We start from the raw sequence: 15528 nt of genomic DNA on the forward strand, positions 1-15528 counted from the left end.
GATGGCAAAAATTTTCAAACATTATGAATGAATGCTAATTTTTATTCTTTGTAATTTTACATAATCATTAATATCATTTTGTATATACATATAATTGCAAAAATATTTTATAAGAATTTTTTAAATCAGAAATAGATTTGTTATTGATTTCTAATTATTCTTATTAATTATTATCATTAGAAATTAAATATAAATTTAAAATTGAAATATTCTGAATGATTGATTTTCAAGTTTTTTTTTCTGTGATGAATATGTGTGTGTATTGTTGATTATTAAACTATGCACATGAAAGATTTTCCAACATAAAAGCTAGTTGTTTTTATTAAACAATTAATGCTTGTTTTGTGAAAAAAAATAATAAAATATAGAAAATATTATGAAAATATAATAATAATCTATATTGAATTTCAAAGGAAAAATCTCTTGAAAATTTATTGTATAAGTACTTATAGGAAAATCCTTTATAGTGTTCAATCATAAAAAATTTAGCAAAGGCGCAAACCATTCAATACATTAATAGTATTTGCAATTTGAAAATTAAATAAAAGGTCCTTGTATTTCAAGCGATTTTTGGAATTTCTAAAAAGAAAAAATCAAATATAAAATTTAGAACTTAAATTAATTTTATATTTTAAGTTTTTTTTTTTTATTTATTAAAATATTCAATTATTGATTATGTTAAATTTAATTTCAATGAGGTTCCTACTATTTATGTTGTTAAATATTTTACTTATGTGTTAAATATGCAAGCATGTGTTCGTATAAAAGTAAACCGAACTAAATTATTGTGTAGCTATTGCGATTAAACATCATAGAATTTAAAGAATATTTAAATTTGTCCTTAAATTTCTTAATAAATTTATTATAATTAAAATAAAAAGTAAATATACATACATACTTGTAATTAATAAAATAAAAATAAAATAAATTAAAAAACTTCTAATAATAATTGTGTCAAGGTAGATCTTATTTTTTATATATTTTTTTTTAAATAAGTAAATAATTTCAATTTACTTTTAAACTAACGTACATAATATAAGCGTATATATGTATATGATTTTTTTTTTCGAACTTTGAATTTAATTGTGATAAGAGAACATTTTATTAATAATTGACACTTTTTTTTTTACAATATGAAATTGAAAAAATTTAGAAATCTAGAACAATTATATATACCTATACTTTAAATATCTAGAAATTTATTGTTTTTTTATAAAATATTAATTTATAATATTAAGTTTTTTATAACGTACATTGACAACGTATAGTTATTTTCTATGTCTGCAGGTTTAAAAAATGATAGTCTTAATACTATGAATATAAAACATTTAATCAGATTAATTGTAACATATTGTTATTTGGAGGACACACTATGGAATTACTAGAAATTGATTTTTTTAAATAAATATTAGAAATTTATAATTATTCCATATTTACATGCAGCGCAAAATATGATCTGCTGTAGTGCAATTTCTTAGACACGTTAGATCTATTTATGCATATTATGCATACATACTACGATATTATATTACTTAAATGGTTTTATACGATATTACTTAAATGGTTTTATAAGAATATGCAAAAATTTTTAAGTATGAGTCTGGAAAACTTAAAAATTTTAGTGGTTTTTAATTTTTTTATATTTATCATTATTTTAGTAGAAATTTTTTTTGATTTGAAATAAAAATTAATTGAAGAAAATACTGTTTAATGCTTGGTTAAAAAATTTTAGTGTCCAAACCCAGCTTAACTGTTAACATTATATGTACATACTTATGTATATTACAGGTATGTAGGTATATTTTGTTTATATTACAACAAAAACTTACATTTTCTTAAAAAAAAGTGCAAAATATGTGGAATTGTGTTTGTACTTCGATCTAAAACAAAAACATCCAAGTATGTATGTTATGTATTTACATACATAAATTCAAGGAAATTATCTTTTTTGTAACGTTTCTAATTTCACCGTTTTATAATAAATTTTTTTTTGAAGGTAAATTAATATCGAGCGTTTTTTTTTACCTCAAAAACAAAAGAAACACCTTATATCTTTTTTTTTTTAAATTTGTTGTTAATAATTAAAACTATAACAAAAAGCGCATATGCTAAATATACTGTTAGGAAATGCTGCCATATTTTAAAAAAAAATATATAACAAACACAAAAACAAGCAAAATTATTCATCATTTAAAAAAAAAAAAAAAATTGGCGCAAAATTTAAATAAATTTTTTGAAAAAATGAACAGTAAATTTGTATGTATATGTACATGTTTATATAAAAAGGCAAATATTTATGCATGGATCGGTAATGTGAAGGCAAGAGTATATAAAGTGTAATAAAACGAAAAACCGAAAATCAACTATAAGAAACAAAAACCCAAATCTCATGTCTAATCATTGTGTTAAAATTAATGAGAAAAGAAAAAAGAAAACAGAAAAATTCTCAAAATTTAGACTGTTCGTTTGAATTTTTCTATCTCTTTCTGTCCTTATACTTACCAATGTACTTTTATTATCTTTATACTTGTATATTTAATGAAATAAAGTAGTGCAGAAATAAATATGTTAGGTGTGTATAAATTATTCATATACCTACTTATTTATTTTCTGTATATATACAACAGCAGGTGTATAAAATCATTCACCTGTTTCATATTAACTGCTTTTATAATATTTTTTTTTATTATTATTATTTTACTATTATTTTGTACTTTTCCTTGTTTTTTTTTTCCTCTCTCTCTCTCTAGTGTATTTAATTTTTTGCTTTCCAAATATATTTAGATTAATCTGCTATATGTTCATGCGTATGTTTGTATTCTATACAAATTTGATACACATTGTATGTATGTATGTACGTATGACTATCCATTAAATTTTTTTTAATATTCTTTTGTTTAAAAGCTGTTTTTTTTATTTTCTTTATATTTTAATTTTATTTTCGTTTCAGTTTTTCCTGTAAATTTTCCTTTATTTTAATAATAAAAAAGTATAATATATTTGCTTGCCTTACGATTTTTAGTTACATTTCTTTAAGTATATAATTTTTATAATTAAAATATTCAAAATCTGATTATAAAAAATTTTAAAAAGGAAAAAATGAAAATTTTTAAATTACATGCTCTGTAAATATCTACACATAAGTATATTTGAATTTATTCAAAAAAAATTTACATACAAATGTACATACAAATAATTATTGTGGTTATAAATTGAATTAAAAAATTTTAGTATCAAAATATAATGATCGAAATATGCATTACTACCTAACATGCCTATATTTTTCGTAATCATGCTAAATCAAAAAATTCGAATTCTCTAAATTTTGCGGAAAAGTTTTATTTTTAACCGTTATTAGACATTTTATTTTATATGCTAAAATTTCTTATATTTTAAAATTTTAAAATTTGACTTCTTTTGTATTACATATTGGTATTCCTAGTCTAGAAAGGACCGGAAAGTCTAAATATGGCATAACTAGTATAGTATAGACGCAAATACATAAGTAGATGGAATACTCGTAAGTGGAAAAAATTTGATACTCAATAAAGTGACTAAATCCGATATAAAAGTAATCTGGAATAGACATTTTAAATCAGAATTTATACAAGAATTCAAAAAAAAAAAAAATAATAAAAAATAAAAATATGCACTTACATTATTTAATTTTACGATTTCAATTTATTATTTCTACAAAATATGCTTAACAGAAAATTTCGAAATAATTATACAATTTTTTAGACTCTTTCATTAATCAAAATAAAATTTATATTAAATTTTAAAAAATAAATTTTAAAATTTATTGAAATTAACTGCATACACTAGTTTCATTACATTTCCTCACATATTGCCTTAAGTTTCTTAAAATTTTTCTCCATTAAATTTATTTACGAAATTCAGATTTTGCTGGTGGCAAACAAAAGCAATTAATTTAAATATTTGATTTTCATGTGATCTATATTCAAGAAATCGTTCAATTAAATCAATCATTTATTACATTAATATTTCGGCCATTTTCATGACATAAGAAAAATAATCAAATCAAAAAAAAAAAAAGGACCATAAAAATCATAAAAAATTAAAAAAAAAAAATTTCAATAAATCTCAAATTTCAGTTTCTCAATCAAAACTCAATTACAGAAACATTCAGTTTGATCTTGATAAATTTTTTATAATATAATCTTGACTGTTATCTTATCTTATATCGAAATCATTCATAGGTATCTGTACCCATACAATATTTTTTTCAAAAAAAAAAAAAAAAAAATCAAATGTACAAAACCGATGTTATTTTACGTGTCGTCAATTTTTACATTTTGACTTGGTACATAAAAATATGCTTACAAAGATTTTTGTTTTTTTTTTTTTTTTCTGATTACCTAGTGTGTTTGTTTTAAAATAATTGCAATATGGTTAGATAACTCGAAGAATGGATTTTTTTTTTTTCATTTTTGTTGTAGTATTATGGGTGGTTTTTGTTTTTGAACCCATTTATACACAAAACTTGTACATTTTTTTTACACTACTTACATATTTTCGTTATAAGATTGGCAAAATTGGTACAAATTTCATTTCTGTGTTCGCATTTTATGGTGTAGTTGAAATTTTTGAATATTTTTTTTTTTTGAGAAATCATTAAGTCTATAACCAAATTACATAGTCGAATTTTATATGCTTGTAAAAATAATTTTTTTCATGTTTTCCATATTGAATAAATAATAAATACTAGATGTACATGGTTCGCATTTTACACCAATGTAAATAAAAATGGTATAATGGTACAAAAAAAAGAGAAAATAGTCCACAAAAAAAAATAGTTTTTAAATTTTTTTTTTTCGTTGATTTTTAATTCTTTTTTTTTTTTTTAATTATTTTTAACAGACATTATACTATTGTTTCGCTCTATGGCTTCTATTAAAGAAAGAAAAAAAAAAAGAGATCAGTTACAATGATTTGCTTTTAAACATTGGTTTTTTTCTGTTGTTGTTTTCTTTTTTGATTTTCTAATTTCTTTTAAATGTTATACAAGTATAACGATATTAAAATATTCAAACTTACATATTTTTTTCACATGCTTACATATATTCGTCTATATTATTTTTTTATATACAATTTGTATGTACATACCATATAAAAACCAGGAATATTTTACTAAAAAAACAAAACACAAGTAACACAGAGAAAATTATAATAAAAAAAAAACAAAAAAAAAATAAAAATTTTCTAAATGAAATGAGAAAGTTTCGTAGTTTTCCATCACTTTAATTTATATTTTAATAATAGAATAAATTAAAATTAAAAATATGTAAATATTTAACTGTATGTATATATATATATACATATATACATATGATATGGAATGTATATAAACAATAAATATAGTGTGTAATATTAAGTGTGTAAAATAGTAATTCCTTTTTAATTAGCATACAGATGTACGTGTTAGCCACATACCCCACAAGTATGGTCTTTTATACTTATATATACATATATTATTAAAATCATGGTAAAAAAAGAAAATGGAAATTTGTTGAGAAAAAAATAAAATTAAACAAAAAAAAAAAATTAATTTGGACCGGCCAACTGGAAAATATAATACCGAATATTCGTACGAATAATATAATAAGATTTCTTAAGATAAAATTGCTTCCCATATTAAAGCAATTTAATAAGGAAATAAAAATAATGGATGGCAAAAAAAGCAATTACAGTAATACCTCGGTCAAAGCCCTTTTTGAAACGACAAATTCACGACTTTTAATGAAATTACTTAAAGCGACGTTCATACTTAATTTTTATATAAGAAAAATTAATTTTTCAACATTGAGTGATTTACAAAAAAAAACTTACTTTTAGAAAGACTTAAGTGAACTTTTCTATACCGAGGTAATTTTTTGTGGAGGATTATTGTATTTCAAAAATTGAATTTTAATTAAGCCGCATATCAAACAAGAACTATTTTTTTGGGTCAATTTTCGTAGTTTTTAAATTAATATACTTTTCTGTGTTACAATAAAGATGCTATGAAAAAAATTTCTTTCAAGCTCAAATTTAAATGTATTAAAAAATAGAAAGAAAGCAAAAAATTAATTAATCTATATTAAAATTTTATAATTACTTAAGTGAAGCTGCTGAAGGATTGTTAATCTGAAAATCATGCAGGCTAATTATTCTTGAATGAGAAAATTTCTAATAGTTTTTGTTAAAACGAACTTTATTTATTTTGATGATTGTAATAAATTTTTGTAATTTTTCATTTCTTTGGACATTTTATAAGGAATTTCTCTTTTTGGTACCCTAACAAATGAAAAATCAAATTTATTATACCATTCCAAATAAAATTTAAATCCATATTATGTAAATAACTTGTGTAAAAGTATAAAAAAAAAAAGAAAAGATCTAATTACGTCAAATATTTAGAGTTTTAGGATTAAAATTAAAAAAAAAACCAAAAGGCAAAAAAATGGAAAAAAAATTTCTCATTGTTTAAAATTTATAAAAAAAAAATCTATTACATATTATGTAAGTATGTACATGTATACATATATGAATTTTTATCATTAAATTATTCATATATTTTATTATATATACATATATACTTATATACATAACTAATGAGTAGATAATCGTTAATTTCAATTTCTGGTTGAGAAATTTTCGTATTTTTAATTTAAATTTCTAATTTTAGAATTTTTTTTTCACTGTTTTTTTATAATTTATATTTGAATATAATGTAATATTAAAAATCTTTATAAATTGATAGAAAAATTCAGAATCCGTATCATATACATATATGTATGTATGTAAAATTATTTTACTTATACTTAAAATAGTTGGTTTTTAAGTTAAACAATGGGTCCTACTTTAAATATTCATTCTTCAATTCAACACAAAATATTTATTTGTTATATCATTTCCCCTAAAATTTTAAAATATTCTCATAATACGAGTATGGTACACACATTTATCTTGAATGATATTATGTAGATAAATAATTTCTTTTGTATTACAAAAAGTCATCATCACTTTTAATAGAATAAGAAAAAAAGTTAATTGTTCAAAATGGAAAAATTTTAAATGTAGTCGAAATATTAAAAAGATTAAATCTATTCTTAATATATGTATGAAAGACTAAAAGTTTATATGAGCAATTTTTAAAATATGGTATAAGTAAAAAATTACTAGAAAATTATTTTATTTTATGTGAATTAAGGCATCATATAAAATGAATGCCAATTATATTTTGTACAGTGGACACAGTGTGTATTAAAGTTTTTGTTAATATTTCATTTCCATATAACATTTTTATTCCGTCTTAATATTTGCTACATTGCCTGCAAATATTTACCATTGCCTGCAAATATTTACCATTGTCTGCATTAAAATATTTACCAAATCTTACATTAATTAATTTGATCGGAACTTAAATATTCCTTACTAAATCTAACATACATTTAAAAATAGCTTTGATGACATCCTGGTTTGTATATGAATTTACAATACGATTTACTATGTAAAAAGCGGAATCTACATGTGCAACAACTAGTCAAATATCGAGATATCATAGTATATCTGAAAATATATGAGTTGTTTGTTATTATAGTGTAGATCTTGATTCGGGCTGAAACAAAAAATTGTTTTAGAACCGTTTCCACAAGACTAAATATATTTCTCTTCATCAAAATTGCTTGCATATCGCTTTGCATTACATGAAAATCCTATTAACAATCGGGAAATTTATTAGTTTTAATAAATACATACATAGACTCGCATATAATTCAATACATATTTTTTTTTTTAATTTTTTCTACATTTTACACAACAAAAACAAAATCGACACAAGTTTTCGCATAAATATTTTAAAACTTCACCAAATACTATCTATATATTTGATCATTACACTATAAGTGAAAAATTATAAAATGGTTTTATAAAACTACTTATATTTTACATACTTCCTTTTTTCCAGCTTGTTTAAGCCAATTTTTCACATTACACTTACATATATGTATATGTTTGTATTATCATTAGAAATTTAATGAAGCACAGCAGCATGCTAGTATATGTAATTCGAGAATCTTAATTTAAATTAGATTTTACTTCATTACTATTGTATAGATTCTTTATTTTTGATCGTAATGTAAACTCTCTTTGTTTTAAATAATAATCCTAATCGCTTTAACTTACTTAAAAAGTAAAAATAAAAAAAATTAACTATTCCTGGCTCCGGTACTAAACACCATAACAAATAAAAAAAAATAGAAAAGCTGCCCGACCATCTTTTTAATGGCGCCATCAATATTATTGAGGAAAATTTCTTTATATATATTAAGTGTATATGTATGTACATACATGTGTATTTTTTTCGCTATTTTCGTTTGGAATGGAAGAATTTTCAAACAAAGAAAATTATAAAGAAAAAAAAAATAGATTTTATTTTCTATTTTAGTTAATATTTCTATCTTCTTATACTTACTCTCTAAGCTCTATAAATATATTAGTATTAAAAGTTTTAAATTATACATATTCTATGTAACATACTTAATACTAATGCATATTCGTTTTCAAACTACTTTGCACAGTAAATAAAAATTAATATAGTTACATATGATGATGTATATAATAAAATATGTACATATAATATACATATATACAAATATTATGGCAGCTAGGAATACATTTTCGATTAATTCAATTAAATAAAATGTCAATATACTCTTGATTCATATTAGATATCATCTAATTACATAGTTCCGTGGTTTTGAAGTTGAAAAAACTTGTTTTGATAACAATAAATTAAAATAAAAAATGGCTGAAAATTTTATACCTAATTTTGGAATTCAGTGTCGAAATTTTCGCAATTAAATTGGTTTTAGAAAAATTCTCAAACTTTGATTAGCGAAAAATAAACCTTTGATTTTCTAGGAAAAAATTTTTTCTAAGAACTAGATTTTCTAAGAACTTCCAAACTTTATTTAAGCTATATTTGTTTCTTACAGAAGAAACGCAGCCTTATTCACATTTTTAATTTTGCCACACACTGACCTCATAATCTTTGACCTCATTCCTTTAATTTTTCTTCTAGAATTGAACATTTTTCACCCTGTTTCTGTTTGTTCTATTTCTGTTCGTTTTGTAATTTCAAACTTATTGTTATTTTTTCATGTAATTATTGTAAGATTGCATATACAATGTACTTAAAAATTGCATTTGCATACAAGAAAATGTCACTCAAATTAAGAGTAATTTTGTGTATAAGGTTCCCTATTTTCTTCACCCTTTAAAATTATATTATTTTTCACAAACAAATTTTAACCAAAAATGTGTGGTATACATAATTGAAATAATAAAAAAGGAAATAATATTTTTTTTTCTCACAATGAAAATTTCGAAGGATTCAAAAATAATAAATTATTAAAATTTATTAAAATTGCATAAAATCTTATTTCCATCTGTTTAGTGTGCATTATATTACATTTAAAATCACCACATTTATGTACATATGTATATCATTATTAAAAACATACCACCCAAGAGAAGGAAGAAAATACATGCATATATACATTTCTTTTTGTTAAATGAGAAAAAGGTGTTTAAAAGTTTACCTACCTTTTACCTTGAGTTCACGTTTTCTTCTAATAACTATTGTTATATTATTGTACTAACGTTATTATAAAAAAAAAAAGTACAAATTATTTTATGTTAATGTTATTGTAGGGTTGGGTAATGTAACGAAAAATTAATTTAATGTTTATGCATCAGTAAATTAATATTTTGTTTCTAACTAGATAAACATTACAGAATTATAGACCAGTTACTATATTATATACTATCGAAACCGTAACATGTTCGTATTACAAAATCTTTTATTATTTTTCAGTACCACTTTACTAAGAAGATTAAATCTATACTGGATTAACGGCAAAGTTGATTAGTATTAGTACCCACAGTAAGATAACCATGTGTTTCTAAACATCAAATCTACTTTCTTTAGTTCGAAGAACTGATTTAGTTGAAATAAAACTTGATTGAAAATTTTTAGAGCATTAATCTACTTTGTTATGTAGAATCATAAGTCCGATTTTCTTATACCTAAAAATTTGTACAGTTAAAACAGACAATTCATAAATTTCATGTAAAATTTCAAAATTTTTACAAATTTTTTTTTAATCTATACATAAATATTCAGAGAAGCATTCGCACTTTTAGCTCAACAAATCAAATTTTTTTTTTTCTTTTTTTACAAACGTATGTAAAAGTTTTTGTGAACATTTTTTTGTTTGTAGTTCCGATTACCTCGACCGTAACCGCTACTTAATTGTTAAATAATAATGCGATTGTGTGAAGAGCTGTAATATACATATGTACATATGTATGTACATAATTATATGCATAAATGTGCTCATATTTGCATATGTTATGTATGCATAACAATTTTGCTGAATATTCTTTTTTATCCCGGTTTAATATGCAAAGCATACACTTTTTTTTTTTTTAATGAATTAAAGCAAAATAAAATTTCAAATGTAAATAATTTTGTTATAATTTTGAATTTATTTTATATAAGATACGTTTTGCGGTTTTCTCATCAAATTTTTTATTCTCATTTAGTAAATTTATTTACGGTAGTTTTTCTATAAATAATTTAATATTAATTTTTTAATTAATTATATTTTTTTTTCTGCTTTTTTTTTAAATTTAAGCATTGTTGTTGGAGCCAACCGATGACGAAGCGCCTATTATACATACATCGTGTTCGTTATTCAACACTTTTGAAAAACAATCAAAATCATCATCTCCATCATCAATCGGAAGAGCAGAAACAGCAGCTCCATGTATTCAAGAAAAGCAATTACTGCAGCAATTATCAAAACAAAATTTGCAAACGAATCCTCAATTGCAACAAAATTTCACTGAAAAGTCATTGCAACGGCAAAAACAAAAGCCGCCACAATCTTCAATACAATATCCAGAAATTGTTGAAGAAACTGAAGGAGAGGAAGAAGAAGACGAACTTCATATTGACGACGATTCTGAATATAATCCATCAGACGGAGACGTTGAATACTTCAATGATCGAAAAACAACAAATAAAGCCAAAAATAACAACAATAGTAAGAGCTACAAACAAAAATCTGATGAGATTCAAAAATCATTTTATGTACAAAGCCGTACAACAACAGGACCAGAAACAAATTATCAACAACAACAAAGATTATCAAGATATCAACATCAATTGTCATTACCAATATCAGGTAATCGACAATCTATTTCAATACTTGGCCATCCGTCAAATCGTCGAAGACGTTCAAGTTTTATTGAAGTTGATTTTAATTATCAACAAGAACAAAGATTTCTTGTCGATAATTTTATTAAGGAAGCAACTAAATTATCTGGTGCAACAGCAGTTGATCATTTTAACGGTAACACTGATAGAAAAAATAAATCATTTCATGATAAATATTCTGGATTCGCTAAATCATTTAATAATGATGAAAACCAAATTATCTACTGTCCCACACTTGATGTTAGTCTCCGTGCTCAATTAAGTCCACGTGATATCGTATTAAGACGTTGTCAACAAACTGATCCATTTGATTTTTCAACACTTTATTCTGAATCTTCATTACGTCATTGTCGTAAAATTGGTGAAGGTGTTTATGGTGAAGTTTTTATGAATAAAAATGAAAATGGTGAAGTTATTGTATTGAAAATAATACCAATTGAAGGACAAATTGAAATTAATGGTGAAGTACAAAAGAATTTTGAGCAAATATTACCTGAAATAATTATCGCTGAAGAATTAAGCCGACTTAGAAATGATAAATTATCTATGACAAGTGGTTTCGTTGAAGTAAAAAATGTATGTTTAACATAACATTAATGTTAAAATTCATTTAATAGAATATTTTTAATTAAATAATGTTTTATTTTCCCTTTTTAGGTTCATTGTGTCCAGGGATGTTATCCAGATCATTTAATTGAATTGTGGGAATTATATCGGGATAATCATGGTACAGAAAACGATCATCCAGAAGTATTTCCAGACGATCAATTGTATATTGTATTAGAATTAGCTAATGCTGGAGAAGATTTAGAAGCATTTAAATTTCAAAACGCTTTGCAATCTTATTCTGCATTTTTACAGGTAAAATTATTTATGAAGAAACTTCTTTTTTTTTTATTTTTTTAGTATAGTTTAGATTTAAGTTATTTTTTGTTTAATTATATATATATATTATTTTCAAATTATATTTTATTTTTAAGGTTTTTCGTTTAAACTTAATTCATTGGGTGGGTGCATCTCTAGTGCATATATTTTTTAAATAAACTATGACTAGATTTACACTCATCCAATGAGAAAGTTTCTTTTTGTTTGTTTTTGTTGCTTAATTATTTTAGTTTTTATATATTTTAATTAATTTCAATATTTTTAATTAAAGTTTATATTCATTTTAGTTATTTTTATAATATATTTTTTTGTAACTCAAGGAAATCCGCTTGAAATTAGATTGAAATCGTTTGCCATTTCGTTTTTGAAATCAAAATTTATTTCAGTAATATCTTATTCTTACCATATTGTATGTTATGATATTGTGACAAACTCTTTAAAAAAAATTGGGAACAAAAGCGAAAAAAAATATTTTAAATCCTTCTTAATGAATTTAAAATATCGCTTTTACAATTTGTTATGTTCCCATACATTATGATTTTTGATTTTACAATGTAAAATTTATTGTTCCACGGACATAAGATTAAACATCTAAGACAAAATAGAATTTAAAAAGTTTCAACTGATTTGTTTTTTTTTTATAAAATCACAGAATTAAGAAGATCAGAATAATACCATTCGGGAATTAATACATACTAAGAAAAAAAAAACAGTTAATAGTACCGTAAGTAGGACGTGCTAGATGAAAATCTATTTTATCAGTTTTAATTTTGCTGTTTTATTTTTTATAATTTAAATTGATAGGTGCGGTGAAATTTCTGGTGCATGGTTGTTTTTTGCTTGAACAAAAATTTGTTCTCATGACTAGATTTTCACTCATCTATTAATTAAATTAAATTCATCAGTTTGGCCCATACTTTGGTTTGTATAGTATTTTTGTTCTTTTTGTTTTTTTAAATTTTCGGATTATATTAATTTTCTTAATTTATTTTCGTTTTTAATTAAGTATTTTTTAAGTTATAAATTTAATGTATTGTTACAACAGAAATTGAAAATTATAAAAAATAATTTATTATCAATATTTTTATATTAATACATATTTTTGCTATAATAATTTAGGTTGCTTTAAGTTTAGCAGTTGCTGAAGAAAAATTTAAATTTGAACACCGTGATTTACATTGGGGTAATATCTTACTACAGTCTACTGACCAAAAGGAAATCCATTTTAAACTAGACGGCAAAGATTATAAAATACCAACACATGGTGTTAAAGCAACAATAATCGATTATACGTTATCGCGCATGATATTTGAAGGCTGTTGCCTTTATAACGATTTAACAGCTGGTGATTTGTTTTCAGCACATGGTGATTATCAATTCGAAATATATCGTTTGATGCAAAAACGTTTAGAGTAAGTACTTTTTAAAAAATATTAAAGTTATATTTTTCTTATTACTTTAAAATATGTTGAGCTTAATCCCCTTTATGTCTTAAATAGTATATGAACTAATTTTTATTTTAAATTGTTATAATGCAAATATTTATACACAATAATAATATTAATAAAAATTTTCATTAATTTCTTTCTTTTTCTTTTTAGTAACCAGTGGGAAAATTATGAACCCTATACAAATATACTATGGTTGCATTATACAATTGATAAAATGATAAGTGGTGCTAGATACCGTTATAGTAAAACTAAAAAACATCGTTCAGCTATACAAACAATGATGAAATTGCGTGATGAGCTTTTGAACTATAATAGTGCCTCAGATTACGTTGAATCATTCGACGATTAAAATTTATTAATTAAAGCATATACAAACCATATATTATTATTATGACATTATATAACGATTTGAAAAGAACTTATGTAACTAAAAATTAAAAAAAAAAAAATAATTGATTTCCTATATTATATCTAATAATTAATGTCCTACATTTAAAATAACATTTTAGAATTTATTTAATACATATATACATAAAAACAAACATACATATATATATATACATATTTAAATCATATTTTTGATTAATTTTTCTCTCTAATACAAAAATTGAAGCGAAAGCAAAAAAAATTTATAAAGAGAAATTAACAATTATTATAAATAACAAATTCTAATAACTCTTTATTTATTTTGTGTCTAATTTTGATATTATTAATATTTTAAAATTTTCTTTCAATTTTATAATAATTTTCTAAGATTTTCAATATTATTTATTTTTATAGCGTATAACTTTTGTTTTCTGTTTAATACAAAAAAAAAATATCTTTTTTAATTACTTTGCAATATTTTCTATATGATTTTAAAAAATCATATTAAAAACAAATTAAAAATAATTTAAATTGAAAAATATTATTAATTTGTGTGCATATATATATATATATTTTATTTAAGCGTATTAAAACAATATAATTTTTGTGAAATAAAAAAAAAACCAACTTTATTTTGAAAAATATATTTTCTATTAAATATTATTCCTTTCAATACAATTTATAAAAGTTATAAACTTTTACCAGTAAATTTTTTGTAATGCTTTCATTTATTTCTTATAACTTCCACAATAAAAATATTAATCTATTCAATTTAATTGCATTTCTTTTTCAAACAACCTTTAATTATGGATGAAATTCAGTATAGAATTTTTCTAAAATATATAAAAAATAGAAAAAATTACCTTAAAAATTATAATAACATTTCTAATCACAAAAATGATAACCGTAGTAAAAATAATAATGGAAATGAAAGGGAATATGATGTTTGTTATTTGTGTCAATTGAATAGACTAAGTTCAATTAAAATTAATGCTAAAGAATTGAAATTTAATTATAATGGTAAAAGATATAATAAATATATAAATGATTGCTTGAATTATTACAATATCCGTAAATTATATAAAGAAGTATTGACAAAAAATTTTTGCATAAAAAAAATCTATAAAAAGAATATTGATACTTTTTATAATTATTATACAAAAAATAATAAAAATAATAATAATAATCTTAAAAATAAGAAAAATATTTTGTTAAATAATAATTTGTTTTATGTTGATTTTATTGATAAAAATTTAGAATTAAATAAAATTTCAAATAATTATGTAAAAATTGAAATCAAATTTAAATTTTCATCATTCTTTTATTTTTATTCAAATTTGATGCAAAAACTTGTTAAAGAATTAAGAATTAAAAAATTCTTTAATAGTAAATGGTTTAAAAAGAAATGTAAACAAGAAAAATTATTATTGGATAAGATTATTAAAAAATACAATATTAAATTCAAGAAAACAATAAATTAGTTTTTTATTTGTGATTATTATTAATAATTTCTTTATATTCAGAGAAAGATCCAAAGTT

General features: G+C 21.9%; 1 protein-coding gene across 1 annotated transcript in view; it reads left to right on the forward strand.

The window, feature by feature from the left end:
* LOC129614247 (serine/threonine-protein kinase haspin homolog) overlaps positions 1-15132 on the forward strand; it is a 50083-nt gene extending 34951 nt beyond the window's left edge. Inside the window, exons 3-6 of the mRNA XM_055528738.1 lie at positions 10704-11863; positions 11945-12148; positions 13292-13584; positions 13774-15132. Of these exons, the coding sequence (XP_055384713.1) occupies positions 10704-11863; positions 11945-12148; positions 13292-13584; positions 13774-13972 (1856 nt within the window). The 3' untranslated portion in view covers positions 13973-15132. The remainder of the gene's footprint in view (positions 1-10703; positions 11864-11944; positions 12149-13291; positions 13585-13773) is intronic.
* The last annotated feature ends 396 nt before the right edge of the window (positions 15133-15528 follow it).

This window comes from Condylostylus longicornis, unplaced genomic scaffold, assembly GCF_029603195.1.
Source record: "Condylostylus longicornis isolate FDR11 unplaced genomic scaffold, ASM2960319v2 ptg000107l, whole genome shotgun sequence".
NCBI lineage: Eukaryota > Metazoa > Arthropoda > Insecta > Diptera > Dolichopodidae > Condylostylus > Condylostylus longicornis.